Source organism: Simochromis diagramma, unplaced genomic scaffold, assembly GCF_900408965.1.
Source record: "Simochromis diagramma unplaced genomic scaffold, fSimDia1.1 OVJJ01000304.1, whole genome shotgun sequence".
NCBI lineage: Eukaryota > Metazoa > Chordata > Actinopteri > Cichliformes > Cichlidae > Simochromis > Simochromis diagramma.
The window spans coordinates 4,212,198-4,228,808 of record NW_024387030.1 but is presented as its reverse complement, the minus strand read 5'-3'; the positions used below and the strand labels follow the sequence as shown (position 1 = coordinate 4,228,808).

Below are 16,611 nucleotides of genomic sequence, written 5' to 3'. Positions count from 1 at the left end.
TCACTCGTGACTTTCAGGTCAAAGGAGTCTTTAAGTGGATTTTCTTTTTCTACAATCTAGTTTTGCTGAATTAAGGCCTCTTGATTTTGGCATCAGAAACAATCTGTCAGTCAAATGTTTTGTATCTGAAGTTGAATTAGTTATGAGCTCCCCTGGTTTCACAGTTCAGTCAGGAAAATTAAATAAAACACATTTACAAATAAATAAAATGGCTCAACATGCAGAATCCCTTTATCCTAAGACGCTGACAAACTAAGCATATTTCTAATGGTCAGTGTTTGACACTGCAACAATAACAATGGCACATGATGCTGCTTCATCCAAGGGGTTTCCATCAAAGTTGACTTTTCATTTCTTGGGTGCCCTTGATTTATTAACATGGACTGACTTTGGGGAATTATTTCTTTTTTTTTTTTTTTTTTTTTTCTTGAAGTAAATTTTGGTGGAATTACCCTTTGAAGAAGTCTAGCGGTGATAAAGAGTGCAATCCTGTGTTATGAAAAACACTCTGACATCTTTACTGCATTACAGTGAAAACCTCTGAGGGTGGAAACACACCTGAAGATTCAGTTTGATTTATTAGAAAGCCTTTGCTTTTAATTGGGGGTCTTCTATTTAATGAATTTTGGGAACTACTTTTAAAGGTGACCGCTAACTTGGCTTTAGCGGCGCTGGTAGGCATTTACCTTTGGACATAACCAGGCTAGCTGTTTCTGCTATGGACAGGCCTCATGCTAAGTTAGCATACATAGACTGTATATAAAAGAAGGCTGTAGTTTCAGGGTCACTGCAGAAGCACCTTAAACCTGCATTTTCATTTTTCTTTTCAGTGGCCTGCAGGGGGCGACTCTTGTGCTTGTGAAAAAGGTCTGCTTGTACAGAAGTCAATTGGAAAAGTGTAGAAGCTTCTTTCTGCCACTGAAAATTTGAGGTTATCCTACTTTCAGTGTCAAAAGACATTTTTGAGGCAATAATCTGAAATTTTGACTTTTTTTTTTTTTTTTTTTTTTTCCCTTTTTCCTTGACTTAGAAAATGGTCCTCAGCCTCCTTGATTTCTGCCTCCAGTAAACACTTTCCTGATGAATTTATGGGCTTAACTTTAGGTAATCATCCCAATTAGCAATCATAGGGTGCCAAATCAGTCCCTATCTTATATTTCACAGTGAGATCTGTCCCATGTTGTGGTACCTGGGTTAAAAATAACAAAACAAAAACACTCAGCTAGAGGCTTAAGAAAATAAGGCTTCACAAACAGTGCATGTGTCAAATTGCCCATGTCTGTCCTTTATATACAGTCTATGTTGGCAAGCATATACATGGTTTCACTTCTAACCTTTTGCAGGAAACTTTAAAAGTTTAGAGTCCTTAGTGAATCCTCTTGTGTGTGTCCACTTGTAATCCCGCAGAGTTTCAACACTAAATTACTGCATATTTAACTCCTTTTGTTCACTGCGACAAAAGACAATTTTTTTTTTACAGATATATAAAAAAAAAAAGGAAAAAAAAAAAAAAAGAAACCAAACAATACATTTCAAGAAATGAGTTTCAGATTTAGCCCCAAATCTCTGGATCTTTTTTTTTCTTTGAAGGGACAAGTTATTTTCACTTTCAGAACACCAGATGTTATTCAAAAGTATTCAAAAACACCACATTAATCAGCTTTTTCTCCAATTCAGGTACACTGAAATTAAAATAAGGCATTTTCTCGACAATTCCAATTTGCAAGTCAAACCTTGATCCCTTACGGGTTTGCAAAAGCAAAATTTTAAAACAAATTTTCAGGTAATATCACAAAAAAAGGAGACTATTTGCCGCTTGTACGTTTCGACCTTCTAGGCAAAAATCCACAAGGAACATCTTGCACGCGTTTCACAAGGGAGAGAGTCGTACAGCTGTTACAAATGACCCCAAAATGACCAGAATTCACACCTTCACACAGACCAATAAGATTGTCACATTAACATAAGATGTCGCAAAAATCATATATTGCTCCACAACGGCTGCGGTAAAATAAAGCTCCAGCTTTAGGACAGCGGGCTAGAAACAAAGAGAACTCTAAAGAGATGAGAAGCGGATGGTTCCTCTAGTTTTTGGTCAAAGGCTGTTTGACGATGCAGAGAGGCTCAATATCTGTACAGTTTGCCTTTTTTTTTTTTTTTGTGGGTTTTTTCCCCTAAAATGGACATTTTCATGGTCACGTTTGCAGTTAAGTACCCTCAAAGCCCTTAAAACATGTTAGAAACACAATTTCTAAACTACACGGGCTTTGATAATGGCATAAGCATCTTAGTCAATGATAAATAATCTTTGTTCTCATCCAATGACACCGATAAGCAAAACAGGCAAAGATCTGTCATCTCCTCCTCTTCACTGCACCACCACTGCTCCCAACAACCCCAACTTATTATTGCTTGCATGTTAATACATACAGTATGGGAAACCATTATCGTTTCTGAAAACGCACAGAAAACTAGAGATTTTTCACAGTTAAGAATCTAGCACAAGTGACAGCAAGGGTCCAAAAAAATGAAAAATAAGAAAGCATGACTGCCTAATATGTATTTTAACCCCCCTCGGGTTATTTCTGCTATAACAAGGACGCACTCCAGTTTGTGGGAAGAGACACAACACGGACGTTTGCTGGTGTATTCAGGATGTAGCACAAATTCTTTGGAGTTTCATTCATTAAGCCGAGATGATGGAGCCTGCGGGAATTGTATATATTTTTTTTTTGTTTTTTTTGTACTGTCCCATAGCAGGATGCAATGTCTTCTCTCTCACTCTCACAAACACACACGCACTTATCTGATCCACGCAAACCAATCCAAAGGAAAACACGCACGCACACCTTTGCTGCGCAAAACACAATTGGCACAGATTATCAAAATAAATACCCTGGAAGCTTGGCACTATGCAAAAGAAAACTTCACATTTTCGAAAGAAATCTTATAAAAAACTATTGAATAATCTCAGTCTACTCCACGTTTTCGTTTGCCTCACTATTACTTATATACTATATGCTGATGAAGGTTACACCAGTGTCGTAAACCTCTGAATGACTCAACTACCACTGAAACAATATAGCTCCTATTCAAATAGATTTTTTTTCCACAAACGTACATCAAAATGAAGTATCTAACATCTATCAGACTATAGATAGTGCTGTTGTCTGGTATGCATCTGCTTATAGTGCCTCTTAACTTTTTTCTCCTCGCTTTTTCTGTAAAATCTGAAACCCTTCTGGGAACAGGTAAGAAGTCTTGTACACCTTCCTTTGTTTTACTTCAACTTCGATGTTTTAGGATCTGTGTGGATGCCTGTCTATGCAGATTACCTCACAGGTGTCCCTCCAGGATGCTGGTGACAGCCTGGTCCAATGACGGGCCTGACGTGGCCCTTGTCGGGGCTGCAGAGGGGCCCTGCAGGCGCTGAAGCTCCAGTATGCTGTCGATGGCACTCTGTAGATGTTCACTGAGCATGTTGTCCTCTTGGAAAGGCGGAGGCGGCGGGCTGAACCGCTGCTCGGCCCGAGGGGACGCATCCACCCTGAAACATTTCAGTTTTGGAGCGCTGACGTCTCTGGGAGGCAACTCAAAGCGCACATCCTGCGGCTCTGGCATAGAAAGAGGATTTGGGACTTTTTTTACGGACGTGGGTGCTGTCTGTGAGACTTGCTCAGCAGTGTTACTGAGCGGAGCTCCGTTGGTCATCTCCTCGTCATGCTGAGGACGCTTGGGTTCTCTGTTGGGTGCCTGAGAGTGGCGTTCGTTTACAGCCCCGCCACCGTTGGTCAGCTGCCCCGTGTGGTCCCTTTTGAGTCCCGGGTCGTAGGCAGAGTTGTGGATCACCTTACGAGAGCCTGACTCCTGCTTGATGGTGAGTCTGAGAGCCCCCCGCGAGCTGGAGCGGTAGGTCTTCAGTCCCGGAGGCCTGTCGGACAGTCTGGTCCAAGCTGGGGGAGAAGAGGGGCTGCCAGAGGAATGGGCATGAGGGGAAGACGCTGACGTAGCCAAAGCTGTCATAAAGGACTCTGGAAAAAGGAAAGTGGAGCTGATTGAACAATATTATCCAGTTTGTCTGGTTTAATTCTACATAGACATGCTGTGAAGATGAAGAATTTTCAGGCATAAAAGTCTAAAGGATCAGATCATAGAGAATAAAAAAAATATCCAAACAAATTTCTCTAATTATGCACAAAGCTGTGCTTTTAGTTGCCTATGCCTTCACCCCCAAAACATAACGTTTTAATCCAGCTATAGAACTGCCAGATTAAAATGCAGCAGTGCGCCTGAAGAGAGCACATGCAAACAGACATGAAACGAATAGTTTGATGTCTTAGTTTTCGTAACAGCTTTCAACAACCTCCTGCCCCTTTTCCAAATGTTTAATTAACATAACTGTGTTTTTCACCATCATGCTGAGTCTCTCTCAGCACACCCTGCTCCACATTTACACCATTTAATTACTTCTTAACACCTGGGAGCTGCTCTGGAGCAAATATGCAGGTTAAAAGCAGTGCTAATAAGTTTGTTTCACTAATTCATTTTTTCCCTGCCGGTTCAGATTTACTTCAGCACTGGCATCTGCATTTTGGCAAACACCCACCCACACATAGCAAACCTCTTTTTAATAATAGTAACAATAATAGGCGGCGGTACTTCTTTAATCCTGCTGTGACACTGACCCGGGTCTCTGCGGGCTCGCCGTCTGTCCTCCGCTAGAGCGTATCGCTCGGCCTGGAGGAAGAGACGCTCCAGCATTACCATCTCTGCTGAGGGACTCTCCTGCTGTGGAGACAAGTTCAAATCCCCTTAAACACAGATCCAAACAGTACTGAGAAGATGATTATAGAGAATCAACATCTGAAACTAAGCAAACTGAGTCACTCAACATCCAGACATTGTTTTGGTTTTGAAGCAATACCGCCCCAGAGGAGGTGTCTCACCTGGGCTTCTCTAACTAATAGCTGCCTGTATTTGTTGACCATGTCCTTGGTGCGTTTCAGCAGGAAACCGGACACAGTGTCGAACTCCTGGTCCACTGTGAAGAGGAACATTATTAATAACTCATATGATAAAATAATTACATCCTATTGAGTTATAAAGTAGTTTGGCACTTGTTCTTCCAGATACATTTATGTGCAGGATATGGTTAGGTCAGTAATCAGTCAGTGATCAAGCTAACCTAAATTGAAGTCATCCTGAGTGGGCAGGTGACCAGCGCAGGTGTGGTATGGCAGCAGGTGTCTAACAGCGTCCTTCAGTGTGGAGAAGGCTGGGCCAGTGAGCGGAGCCTGCACTGCTCCATGGTCCAAACAAAGCTGCTGCTGGAACCTGAAGGGTTTAATAAAAACTCTGCGTTAACTTAAACCTACAGTAGTTTATTACAGCACAAAAGAAGTAGGACAAGACACAAAACACAGGTGGAACCATCTAATAGCGTGGGTTTGTTTTTGTTTTTTTTTTATTTGTTACATTTATCAGCTTCAAGAGCCATGAAAAGTACCAGTTTACAGGAATCTTCATGTTTTATGTTTCATGTTGTGTGGTTTTGGGGCTCAGCTGCAGGAGGAAAGGTGGGGCAGAGCGATTCAGGGAGCAGTGCCAAGTGAGGTGACTGGCACACCTGTTGCACATTTTGCCAATTAACCTCTACCTTTTTATACAGTAGGTGCAGGGCTGACAAGACACACACATATATATGCACTGCAGACATGGGGAGCTGCTGCCAGGCTGTGAACTCTTCAGGGGAGAGACTTTGGGTTATTATGTAAAATCTGAATCCGCTTCACCCACTGGGCAAGCTTTCTGAAGCGTGCAGTATTGAGTTTATGTCGTGTGTGTGCAGTGATGCAAGTAAAGTCTGATGTTTGCTGGTGTGTGTTGTCTATACTGAGGCGAACACACAGGTAGCACAGACAACTGGTAGAATAAAATGTAAACTGTCTCACTTTTAAGTAAAAGCTGCTTATCAAACCTATTTTTTTCAAACCAGATGCTGATAGATGCACTCGGGGCGACTTTAGGTTCAGTATCTTACCCGGGGATACTTCAACATGCAGACTAGTGGAGCTAGGGATTTAAACACGGACCTTCCAAATAGCAGACAACCCGCTTTGGGCCCACAACCGCCCCCCTCCAGTTTGAATGCAGCTTTTATCAATACACCATTTGGATTCCTCCATCAGCTGAGATACTGGTGTAGATAACTTGTAATTGTCATGTAATCTTATTAAACTCCTCACTTCATATTTAAAGTAGATAAATCAATAACTGAATTTAAAGTGATTTTAAATCAAATTATACAATGTTTTAAAATATGAGGCCTCACACTTCAGTTGGTGTGTACCAACGTAAGATAGCATACTCATCCAATACTCCAAAACCTCATCATCAACAACAAGAGAAGCAACAGAAGTTTCTCTTTGTGTTAACTTCCCATCTTTCCTGTCAATAGCAGAAAATGCTTGTAGAATCACTATTTACTGCACTCTGTTTTCACAATAAGAGTCCAACAAACAAGAAAAAAAAATGCTTCTAAGGAATTATGTACAATCATTATTCCAATGCAGAGGTGTCCAACTCCAGGCCTCAAGGGCCGGTGTCCTGCAGGTTTTAGATGTGTCCTTGATCCAACACAGCTGATTTAAATGGCTAAATTACTTCCTCAGTATGCCCTGAAGTTCTCCAGAAGCCTGGTAATGAACTAATTATGTGATTCAGGTGTGCTGACCCAGGGTGAGATCTAAAACCTGCAGGACACAGGCCCTCGAGGCCTGGAGTTGGACACCCCTGTTCTAATGATACATGGCCAAAAGTGCATACATCATAATACACACAACATTCATACGTCTGCAATAATTTCCCACTGCATAATATTTTCAACATTTTGCACTTCAGACAGTTTCCTGTAATTCACCAGGAAAAAAAAAATCTGAAAGACACTACAGCGTCTTACATGACGACTTTCAGCAGTACAGAAATGTTCTTTGTTTCTCTTACCTGTGCCTGCGCATTGCTGGTGTGAGCCTCTCCTCTCTCTGCAGCTCCAGAGGACCTGCCAGCTGGCAGACGCACAACATTTTGGACGAGTTAAAAACGACACACGCGGGTGCATTTTGAAGTCAGTCGTTATACATTTGCAGTATTAAACAAATAATAATTTCAAAGCTTGCCATCTTTTATTCTTTCATTTCAGTACAGAGGAAAAATTATGTATAGTAATTATGAGTAGATTACAGATTTTAATAGCACTAAACCTACTAAACACAATCAATATTATCACAAGAAAGAACATCATGAAATGATGAAGGCGCTGGTCAGAATTTAATTGTTTTAGAAACATAGCAAGAAATTAATACACTGACAAAATAATTATAATATTAATTGATAATAACAATTAATTTTTTTAAAAATTAAATAATAAACCAGACTTCAAGTAATTGGATATTAGCTTTCGCTCACCTTGGTGCTCGTCTGCTGACTTGTCTGGATGGGAGCGCACTCCATGGGAGCAGGGGGCCCCTGGACCCCCTGGGCTGCAGGAGAGGGTGGATGGACATCGAGAGTAAATGCCTTACTCTCCACGGCCAAGGCAGCTGTTGGCTCTGATAGAGGACAGAATTGCAAGGATGACAGAAACGGTGGCAGCAAAATTATAATGAATTAACTGGAAATGAAAGATAATAAAAGCGAGAGCAATAGTGGGGGCAATAAAAAAAAAAAAAAAAAAGAAGCTAATTAAGAATCATATTATTTATCAACTAGCAGATAACTCACTGTTTTGTGTGTGCTGTTGGACAGCAGAGTCGTCTCCTGCTTTGGAGAGAACTGCAGATGCAGCTGTGGGATTAGGCTGCTGCTGAGGCACCGAGACACTGACAGGCAGAGGGGATTGACTGCTGTGGATTGAAGGCTGAGGCTGCGAAACAGATAGTTGGGGTTGGGAAGCTGAGACCTGGGTCTGGGGCCGTGAAACTGAGGCCTGAGCCTGGGGCAGAGGCTTGGAAACAGATGACTGGATCTGCAACTGGTTGTGGGCAAACAAGGCCTGCGATACCTGTAGCTGATGAGGGACTTCGTACTGAACCAGGGGTTCACTGTGTGGCTGGGAAGCTGTAGTCTGGGGGACTGAATTCTCAGGTCCTGGCAGAGCAATCTGAGGGCCGGTTGGAGGGGAAAAAGTTCTTGCTGCTGGTCTTCCAGTGTCCTGAATCTGAGAGGGGGAGCAGATCAGTGGCGTGTTCTCAGGGTCCGAGTGAAGCGGAGAAACCTCAACACACTGGTCTGACATCACTGTGCAGGTGTCCTGACCGGAGACTGCATGGGTCTGAGGTTGGGACTCTCTGTCACTGGTGACTGGTGAGGCGAGCGACTCCATTGGCACCACCGGCAGCGCTCCAACCAACAATTCAGAAGTGATCGGGGGACTAAGTGCTTGCTGTGGTAGAAAGAATCATAAAAAACTGACAAATTAGATCGTTTTATATTATCTTCACCACTGCATCTTTATTGCCTCTATTGTTTTAAGGCAACTAGACATTACAGATCTATACCAGAAGCTCTGCACACATTTTATTTTAATTTATTTAACTTCACTTTTGGCAAGATCGAAAGGGAAAGTTTACAAGATGGTAAAGAGACCTGCTGTGATGTCTGTTTAGGAGATGGTGGCACTGAGAAAACGCCAGGAGACTGAGCTGCAGGCCGAAGAGTTGAAGACTCCAAGTTCTCTAAGGTATGAATATTTACAGTTCTTTTCAGTTCTTCCTCTGCCTCACCAGTGAACGTAACAAACAACAAGCATGCTATATTGCGAGTTCTTTTTGTAATTTGAATCCTATAGTGTTTATGGCCACAATTATGCTAGAAAAGAGGGGTGACTTAGGGGGTCTAGTCCCTCCTTAAAGCAGCAAACTCAAAAATCTAACATTTGACTTTGCACATCTTTAAAAAGGTCGTCTAACTTCTTTTGGGTGGCTGTAGCTCAGGATGTAGAGCAGGTCACCTACTGATCCGAAGGTTGGTGATTCGATCCCTGGCTCCTCCAGTCTGCATGCCAAGTATCCTTGGGCAAGATACCCAAGTTGCTCACCGATGCATCCATCAGTGTGTGAATGTTGTTAGAAAAGCACTCAGTTTAGAGTCAGTGCTTGGGAGAATGGGTATGATTGGGTGAATGTGGCACATTGTACACAGCGCTTTGAGGACTCCGGGAGAGTAGAAAAGCACTATATAGGAATCAATCCATTTACTTCTCTCTGTATCGCCTATCTAAGTTCTTCCAGTTTGCCTGAGCCTTAAACTTCAGGCAAATCCTTGTTTTTGGTGAGCCTGCTTCCACAGGAAACAGAGGCAAGTCTATCAAATAGCAGCAGCTATTTGAAACATAATCACATACTTGCACCCAGGGCTTGTTATTATACCATAAATTGTTTCTATCAGTGAAATTATTTTTTTAATACACCATCATTTTGTCCTTTTCTGTAAAGTTTCTGTACTGTAAAGTTAGACCTTAAATTACATTCTACCGTTTAGCTGCCTGTTGCTTATATTTTTACATCCACTTCACTGATGAGAATCGGCACTTTCTTGCTGTCGTGTAAATGTAAAATCCGCAGGGGGTTGCTCGAGCTCTGACCTGTTGCAGATGTTGCATAAAGGCCTGGTTCTGACTCATCGAGTGGGTCACCTCCTCTACCACTTGGGTCATATCTGATGGGGGCAACAAGAGTTTGGGCATCTCTGCAGGGTCGGGGGCCAGAGGTGCTTCGGAAGGTGGCTGTAGGACTGTAACCACAGGGGGAGAGGAGGACTGCAGCCCTGCAGAAGTGGTGGGCTGTACAGAGACGTGCTGGAGAGTGTGTCCATAGGGCTGCAGAAGGAGACGTTAGAGTCAGATAAAACTGGGTTGTGTAATTGAGCACAATGACCATCAAGTCTTTATATCAAAGTTATATTATTATTGTGTGGTAATTAAGTTCAGGAACAGATAAAAAAAAAAAAGTAAATGTAGCCGTGTAGACTTGGTGTGTTTATGGAGGGAATATTTTCTGAATCTCTGTGGGCAAAATGGGATTTTAGGCATTTTGAGGAATCTCGTGTGTTACTACAGTAAGAAATCAGACAGTTCAAAGTTGTTATTTTATGTTAAAGCAGCTACTCAGTTTTACTTTGTAAGTATCTGCACCAAAAGCTCCTTCATGCAGATCATGTGCCTCTACACTCCAGTTACAGCTCACCTGTTGTAGCTGGTGAAAAGTCTCCTCAGAGCTGGTCCTCTCTTCTTGAATAGTTCTCTCTGGCAGCAGGACCACCGAGGCCTGCTGGAGGTTTAGCTGTCCTTCTGTCACTCCTCTCGGAGGAGCTGGGCCCTGGGCAGCAAAAGGCATCCCCTGAACCATTGAGGGGCCATTAACGATTGAGATAGAAGTAAGATCTGGGGGAAGCACCCCTGAACTGTTGATCAAGGTAATGTGGTTTCCAAGAGCAGGACTGTGGACCAGGGTGGCACGTTGCCCCTGCCCTCCTGGAGCATAGGTTCCAGCCAGCTGTGCTGGCATCTGGAAGACAGTAGCAGGTGCTGACTGTAGCTGCAAAGGTCCTGAAAGCACAGTGGCCTGGCGGAGCGCTAGCTGCCCAGCTGCGGTGGTGAACACAGGGCTGAAATTCAGCTGTCTTTGGGGCACAGTTAAGATCTGGGAGCCATCTACAAGCTGCCCAGTGGAGGGGGTCATGCTGTGAACCGATGAGCCTTGGTGACTGGGTGTCAGCAGCGGTCGTGCTGCACTGACAGGCTGGGAGATTGTAACAGGAGACTGGCCCGGAAGAAGGAACTGGTTTTGGCCTTGGAATAGTCCCTGAGGCTGGAGCACAAAGGAGCCACCCTGATTGACCAGCTGCAGGCTGACTGGTTTGGGGAGCTGCTGGGTGGGCTGTGGTGGCGGAGCGACAGTCTTTTGGCCCGCTGCTTGGGACAATAGAATGTTTGGTGAGGCAGTCCCAGGGACGAATGTAAGACCAGGAGTGGGCTTCTGCCCAGAGGGCTTGGGGCTAATTTGAACCAGTCTGGGCTGAATGCTGATGGGCAACTTGGGCTGTATAGGATGAGGTGCGCGCTGCAGGACGATGCTCGGTGCTGCTGCTGCTGCTCTCAGGGTTGGAGTTATAAGAGGTCGACTGGCAACGCTCGGCACAGCCTTGTGGATGATCATACTTGAGCCCTGGGCAGGACTTAGAGAAAAGGAGGTCTCTGGAGAAGGAGCAGGAAATACATTTCCAGGTAGTAGCCCCATCAGCTGAGGAGGGGCGGCAGGCTTTAAAGAAGGACATCCAGGCCCGACAGCCAGTAGGGAGGGCTGGGGAGGCTCGACTGCTGCCTGGGTGTCTCTGGGCAATGCCGTGGTCACAGGCAAGGTCACAGATTTAGGAATGAATGGAGCGGTGGGTGGAGAAAGGAGAGGGGCCGGTGAGTACAGGGACAGGCTGTCCCCTGATTGTGCCAGACCTGCTTCCAGAGCCATGGTCTGCTCAGTGATCTCAGCCTCCTGTAGGCTCTGCTGGAGGATATCACATGCCACCTCCGCCTCCTCCTCTTCCTCCACTTCTCTCTTCTCTGCCTCACAAGCTGCCTCCACAGGTGGCTCACCCTGCACCACCTGTGGGTCTTCTCCACCCTCTGGAGATGACAGGAGGGCCTCTTCCAGGAAGGACAGATCCACACATCCAGGCGGAGGCGTGTCTGGGGAGTCCCTGCCATCTCCCAGCAGAGAGACAGGACTCTGGGGGAAGAAGCAGTGGGAGGTAAACAGAAAGGTGCAGACAACAGAGAGAAGAAGCTGAGTGAAAATAGGGGAGAACTGTGTGATTAGCACAAGTTAACAGGAAGCTTTTTCAAGCACAGAAGGGGAGAAAAACATAATTCTCCTGAGGGAAAATGCTATTTGTTGTGACGCTACTGGCTGTGGATCCAGACACTCACCGGGGCATCTGTGAAGAGGGAGGGCTCCCCAGAGGAGGAGTTAATGAGCAGGTCTTCAGTCTGCAGCTGGTGGAATAAAATCAGCCAATTTTAAGTCGGGCTCACGCAAACGTGCTGAGAAATTCACGCAGTACTACATAACGAGTCCCTTTCACACTCTCTGCGCTCCTCCAGACATCTCTCAGTACCATGTGCCAAGAAATATTTCCAACTCAAACCCATCATTAGCACTATTGATTTTTTTTCCCCATTTGAGTCCCTTTATTTAAGTATTTGTTACCTCATTGGTCCCATGAAGGAAGTCGTTCAGGGCTTGGGGGTCACTACAAAGGCAAAGAACAAAAAAATCAGTTAATAACCTTAATTTATTATAATCTATGTACTTTAAATATCTTTGAGACTGTTTTTTTGTTGTTGTTTTTTACCTGCTGTACGATTACAGATCAGAAACTCACCACAAAACATCAAGTAGACAAGTCCCATCTTCATCCTCCATGTCAACTGAAAGGAAGAGGAGGAAACGGTGAACATTTTGAAACTTGATGTAAGCTGCTTGGTTTTAAGGACAGCCCAGCCGGTTAAGTGGCTAAATCTGCTTTTGAACGAGAGATAGTTTGGGTGGACAACATTTGCTGAAACTGACTCAGTAGATGGAGCCAGTGACTGGATACGGGGACAGTAAAACAGTAATTAGTTTATTTGTCCATCATCCACACTTATTTTAATCATCATTCTACTTTTTTTTTTTTAGCCTGGAAAAATTATAATTAACAAATTAATGACAAAATTAAAAACTGTAGAAATGAAATGAGGCCACACACTCTTACAATCTATAAAATATGCCAAAAAACTTGGCTTTGTTACACATAGTTCAGACCATGGCAATTCCTGGTTTTGCGTCTTCCTGCAGAACCAGAGATTAGCTTGTTCAACAATCTGCCTAATAGGTTTTACCCAGGACTTGAACATTGGCTTCTCCTCAGGTAAAAACATTTTCTTTTGTGAATTTAAGCTTCTGCTCTTTGTAAACTAAACTTCTAAGAACCTCTCTACTACAAACAATATTCCTGCTCTCAGTTTGCAAACCCAACCAAGTAAAGTTGCTTCATATTCCCATGTGCATTATTTATCTGAATTTAAAGATATTTTAAATCATTTTGTTAACGCTTGCTTCGGTATTGTTCTCCATACTGTGCAAAAGTCTCAAGCCACCCCTCATTTCTTCATATTTTAATAGGAAAATTCGAATTAGGTGCAGTGAATTATTGAAATGTGGAAATATGTCACTATTTAGTATAATCACCTTTATTTTTCAATACTGCCTCAATTCTCTGAGGCAAGCTTTCTCTAAGCAGTCTTCAGAAATGGTCCTCGGGGCTTCTTGCAGGACATTCAGAGCTCTTCTTTGGATGTCGGTTCCCTTTTGTCCCATTCTCTGTCCCACACTGCTTCAGTATCTGGGCTCTAGGGAAGTCAGTCCATCGCTGTGTTTTTTTCCTATCCAGATATGCCTCTGCTGGATTGTCAGTGTGTGTTTGTGTTTCCAGAAGCTGGAAACTGATGGTGCTTTTCTGCATTTAAAATTTTGACAAGATCTCCAACACCACTGGCTGAAAGGCAGTCCCAAACCATGGAGAGCCTCCACAGTGTTTTAGAGCTGTATCTCTGTCCTGATTTCCTCTGTACATACCGATTTTTACTCCAATTCCTGTGTAATTTGGCATTATTCAGTATTACATCCCTGTTTCCCTTCCTTTTAGACCATTTCTGGGAAGGTTTCAGTAAACAATAGATGGATCAACTGAAGGGATGCATCTCCCAGGTCCTGAATCAGGTCTTTGCTAAAATTGTTCCTACTCTTAAGCAATTTCATGGACTGTTTGTGTGCTGTAGATTGTCTTTTAGGTCTGCCATTTCTTCCTTTTTCCTCCACTTGTTCAGTTTCCTCCAATTTTTTTTAAGAACACTCTGCACAGCATGCTGAGGTTTGCCAGGTTTTCAGTTTTATGCCTGTCAAATTGTGTTATCCTCAATTTTATTTTTTATAGATTCAAATAAAGAAACAAATGACATCTGTTTTTTGTGACAGGCTGCTATCCAAAGACCTTCAGAAAGCCGGAAGAACTACTGCTCAACACCATTAAAAAATAATAATTTAATAACTCTTTATAAATGTAAACGGTGTTTTGTGTGTGTGCCTTTTTCAATATTGCAATGCAAGAGCTTACACAATAATGAGAAAATATAAAGTAATGTTCGTGGCTATTAGTCTTTAAATGGTTCAATTAACAAATATTTCTTTTTATAAATTTGAAGGAGTAAAAGTGTCACATGTTTCACAGGGAAACGTGAAAAAACTGAATCCAGAAATCTATCTTGATCTCAAAACGAGAATTATTGCGCCATTTTATAGTCCTGATGTAAAACATGAGCACTGGATGTATCTCACCCATATACCATATATAAGAGGAACCTACTTCATATGTGAGAGGCCCCATACAGAGCGGTCGAGCTGAGTTCTGGTGGTGGCCTCATGGGAAGTCGTGGTCGGGCATCAGTGTCTGGAGGCGGGTGGATGCCAGGCCGAGGCGGCGGGACGGAGACGAGACCTCCCTCTGCTGGGGCATCGCTGCGTCTCACGGTGCGGGTAGCCGGTGAAGATGCTGTACGCAAGGAGGGGGGGCACAAACAGACCACCACATGCTGTCAGGTCACTTAAGGTTATCAGCAGCCAAAACACATTCTCATCTGAACGCTGAGACATAAGATCAATATATGATTCATCAGTTTCTTCTCAGCTGTGGGCAGTGCTGGTGTGATTTTTGTAGCAGACACCTGGGAGAGTGGACCAAATCTGCACTAACAATAGTGTAATACACACATATATATTTTACTATCGATTATGCCCGAGGCTGATGAGGAAAATGGAAGCTATTGTTGTGGCGCTCACAGACGTGAGAGGCAGATCTGAGCGCCTCAGCTGTAAATAGACGGCTCCCCCTGCGCCTTGGATGTGACTTGTCCTCTCCTCATGGCTGAAAAGGGAAGCAATGTGGAAAAGCTCGGCGCAGAGCAAGCCAATTATAACATTACTCACTGCCTTGCGCTCAATTTCCCGGGGAGGTCCCTCAAAAAGACAAGACAAGCCTCCCTCTCCGATTCCGCTGACATATTTTTGTTTACAACAAGAGACAACCGCATTAACACCCTCAAGGTACCGCATCGCCCAATGAAATCCAGGCAAACGACACTCATCTAAAGCTGCAGCGGCAAGTGCCATGCTATTCTCTTGGATTCTGTGATGCATTTATAGGTTACGTAAGGTGAATGTGTGTTCATGTGAAATTAATGTCCCAAACGATGCTGGATGCAGAGCCGCTGGTTTCCCCTTACGGTATATTTTTTTTAATTTATTTTTAGAAAAATATATATATAATTTTTCCTCTCTCCCCCCCCCACCCCCTGAGTGGGACCACGGCAGCTGACGCCTGCTGTAAATCATATCGCGGTAACAAAAGATGCCGTGTGTTAAAATATCATCTCCGCGCAGCCAGCCTCGAGCGATCCCCTTATGGTTGTGCCATTAGAGTTAATTCCGCAATTCAAAAAAAACAACCAAGAGAGGGAAAAAAACTCACCCCTTCTTTGTGGTTTATTGTCCTGTCAAGCGGGCCTCTGCGCCATCGATTCTCACTCAGTGGTCTTTTCAGATGCTAAAAGGAGGAGAGGGGGTGGCGGTGGATGGGGTAGGGTAGGGTGGGATGGAGGTGGGAAGGAGGAGGGGTGCGGATGGGGGGTACCGGGGTGGGTGTGAGAAACAGACTGGGAGAGCCGATCACAGCACAAAGGTGGAGAGGAGGAAAATACAGCTGAGAGGAGACAAGTATCCAGATTCAGCGGCGCGACTGCGGGAGGAGGCTGACCGCGCTGTGCGCTCCGCCAGGCGGCAGACGCTTCAGATGTGTCTGCGCTTCACCGCGGAGCTCCCTCATCCCGATTACTGAGGCTTTTCTTGCATTTTATGCATCTTTTAGTCACTCGCTTCTGATATTTGTAATACATCTGTAGGTCACAATTGTAAAGAAAAAGAAAATCAATGTTTGGACATGCCTTGTGCTACCTAAAGGAGGAAGACATAACTACGGGAAAGTAAAGCAAGCTGCATTCGTGTAGGACTTTATGGTGTTAAGGAAGAAGAAAGTACAACAAGTGCTAACAGAAGATGAGAAAACATTAGCAAATAATGCTTATAAATAAAATGACTGAGGAAATAGTTTTTCGTTTTTTAAAACTATTTCTGCTGCAAAGAGGGTTGCTTAATCACGCACTGTTCAAGAGATCAAGAGAGGAGAAAGTGGAAAAAATGAGGGGAAAAAAGAGAAAGGAAATTAAAGAAGGTGGAAAAAGATTGAATGTAGGCCACATATAACCAGAAATAAGAAGGAAAAAAAAAGAAGTCTGCTTAAGTATGATCCATGGAAAAACACACACATACACAAAGAGTTATTTGTCTGTGAAATGAGGGATAACTCCAAAGCAAACTAACATAATTAGTCACAGTTTTCAAAAGTTATGCACTAAACTGCCAAAGGAGAATGAGTGTAAGGGGAAAAAATATCAGTGAAGAAGGA

General features: G+C 43.6%; 1 protein-coding gene across 4 annotated transcripts; it reads right to left on the bottom strand.

The window, feature by feature from the left end:
• Positions 1 to 417: 417 nt before the first annotated feature.
• si:ch211-168d23.3 (BRD4-interacting chromatin-remodeling complex-associated protein) lies at positions 418 to 15,889 on the bottom strand. Of its 4 annotated transcripts, none has more exons than XM_040041382.1 (14): positions 15,078 to 15,889; positions 14,458 to 14,643; positions 12,436 to 12,481; positions 12,261 to 12,303; positions 11,981 to 12,046; positions 10,242 to 11,780; positions 9,641 to 9,874; positions 7,780 to 8,440; positions 7,465 to 7,607; positions 7,003 to 7,064; positions 5,186 to 5,334; positions 4,947 to 5,041; positions 4,686 to 4,788; positions 418 to 4,031 (listed from the first exon to the last, which is right to left on the bottom strand). In XM_040041382.1, exons 3-14 carry the CDS (start codon positions 12,474 to 12,476, stop codon positions 3,337 to 3,339), a joined length of 3,831 nt encoding a protein of 1,276 aa, XP_039897316.1. In that variant the 5' UTR covers positions 12,477 to 12,481; positions 14,458 to 14,643; positions 15,078 to 15,889; the 3' UTR covers positions 418 to 3,336. The 4 variants fall into 4 exon arrangements, with proteins under 4 accessions (XP_039897316.1, XP_039897315.1, XP_039897317.1 ...); XM_040041381.1 differs by having other exon boundaries at positions 15,619 to 15,889; XM_040041383.1 differs by lacking the exons at positions 14,458 to 14,643; positions 15,078 to 15,889 and having other exon boundaries at positions 1,013 to 4,031; positions 12,436 to 12,685.
• Positions 15,890 to 16,611: the final 722 nt, after the last annotated feature.

Excerpts from the sequence above, each read along its gene's own strand:
- si:ch211-168d23.3 (XM_040041382.1), bottom strand. The coding sequence starts at position 12,476 with ATGGAGGATGAAGATGGGACTTGTCTACTTGATGTTTTGTG. Across the intron at positions 7,065-7,464 it reads GTCAGCAGACGAGCACCAAG|CTGGCAGGTCCTCTGGAGCT; the intron begins GTGAGCGAAAGC and ends TGCGTCTGCCAG. Across the intron at positions 5,335-7,002 it reads CCAGCAATGCGCAGGCACAG|GTTCCAGCAGCAGCTTTGTT; the intron begins GTAAGAGAAACA and ends TAAACCCTTCAG.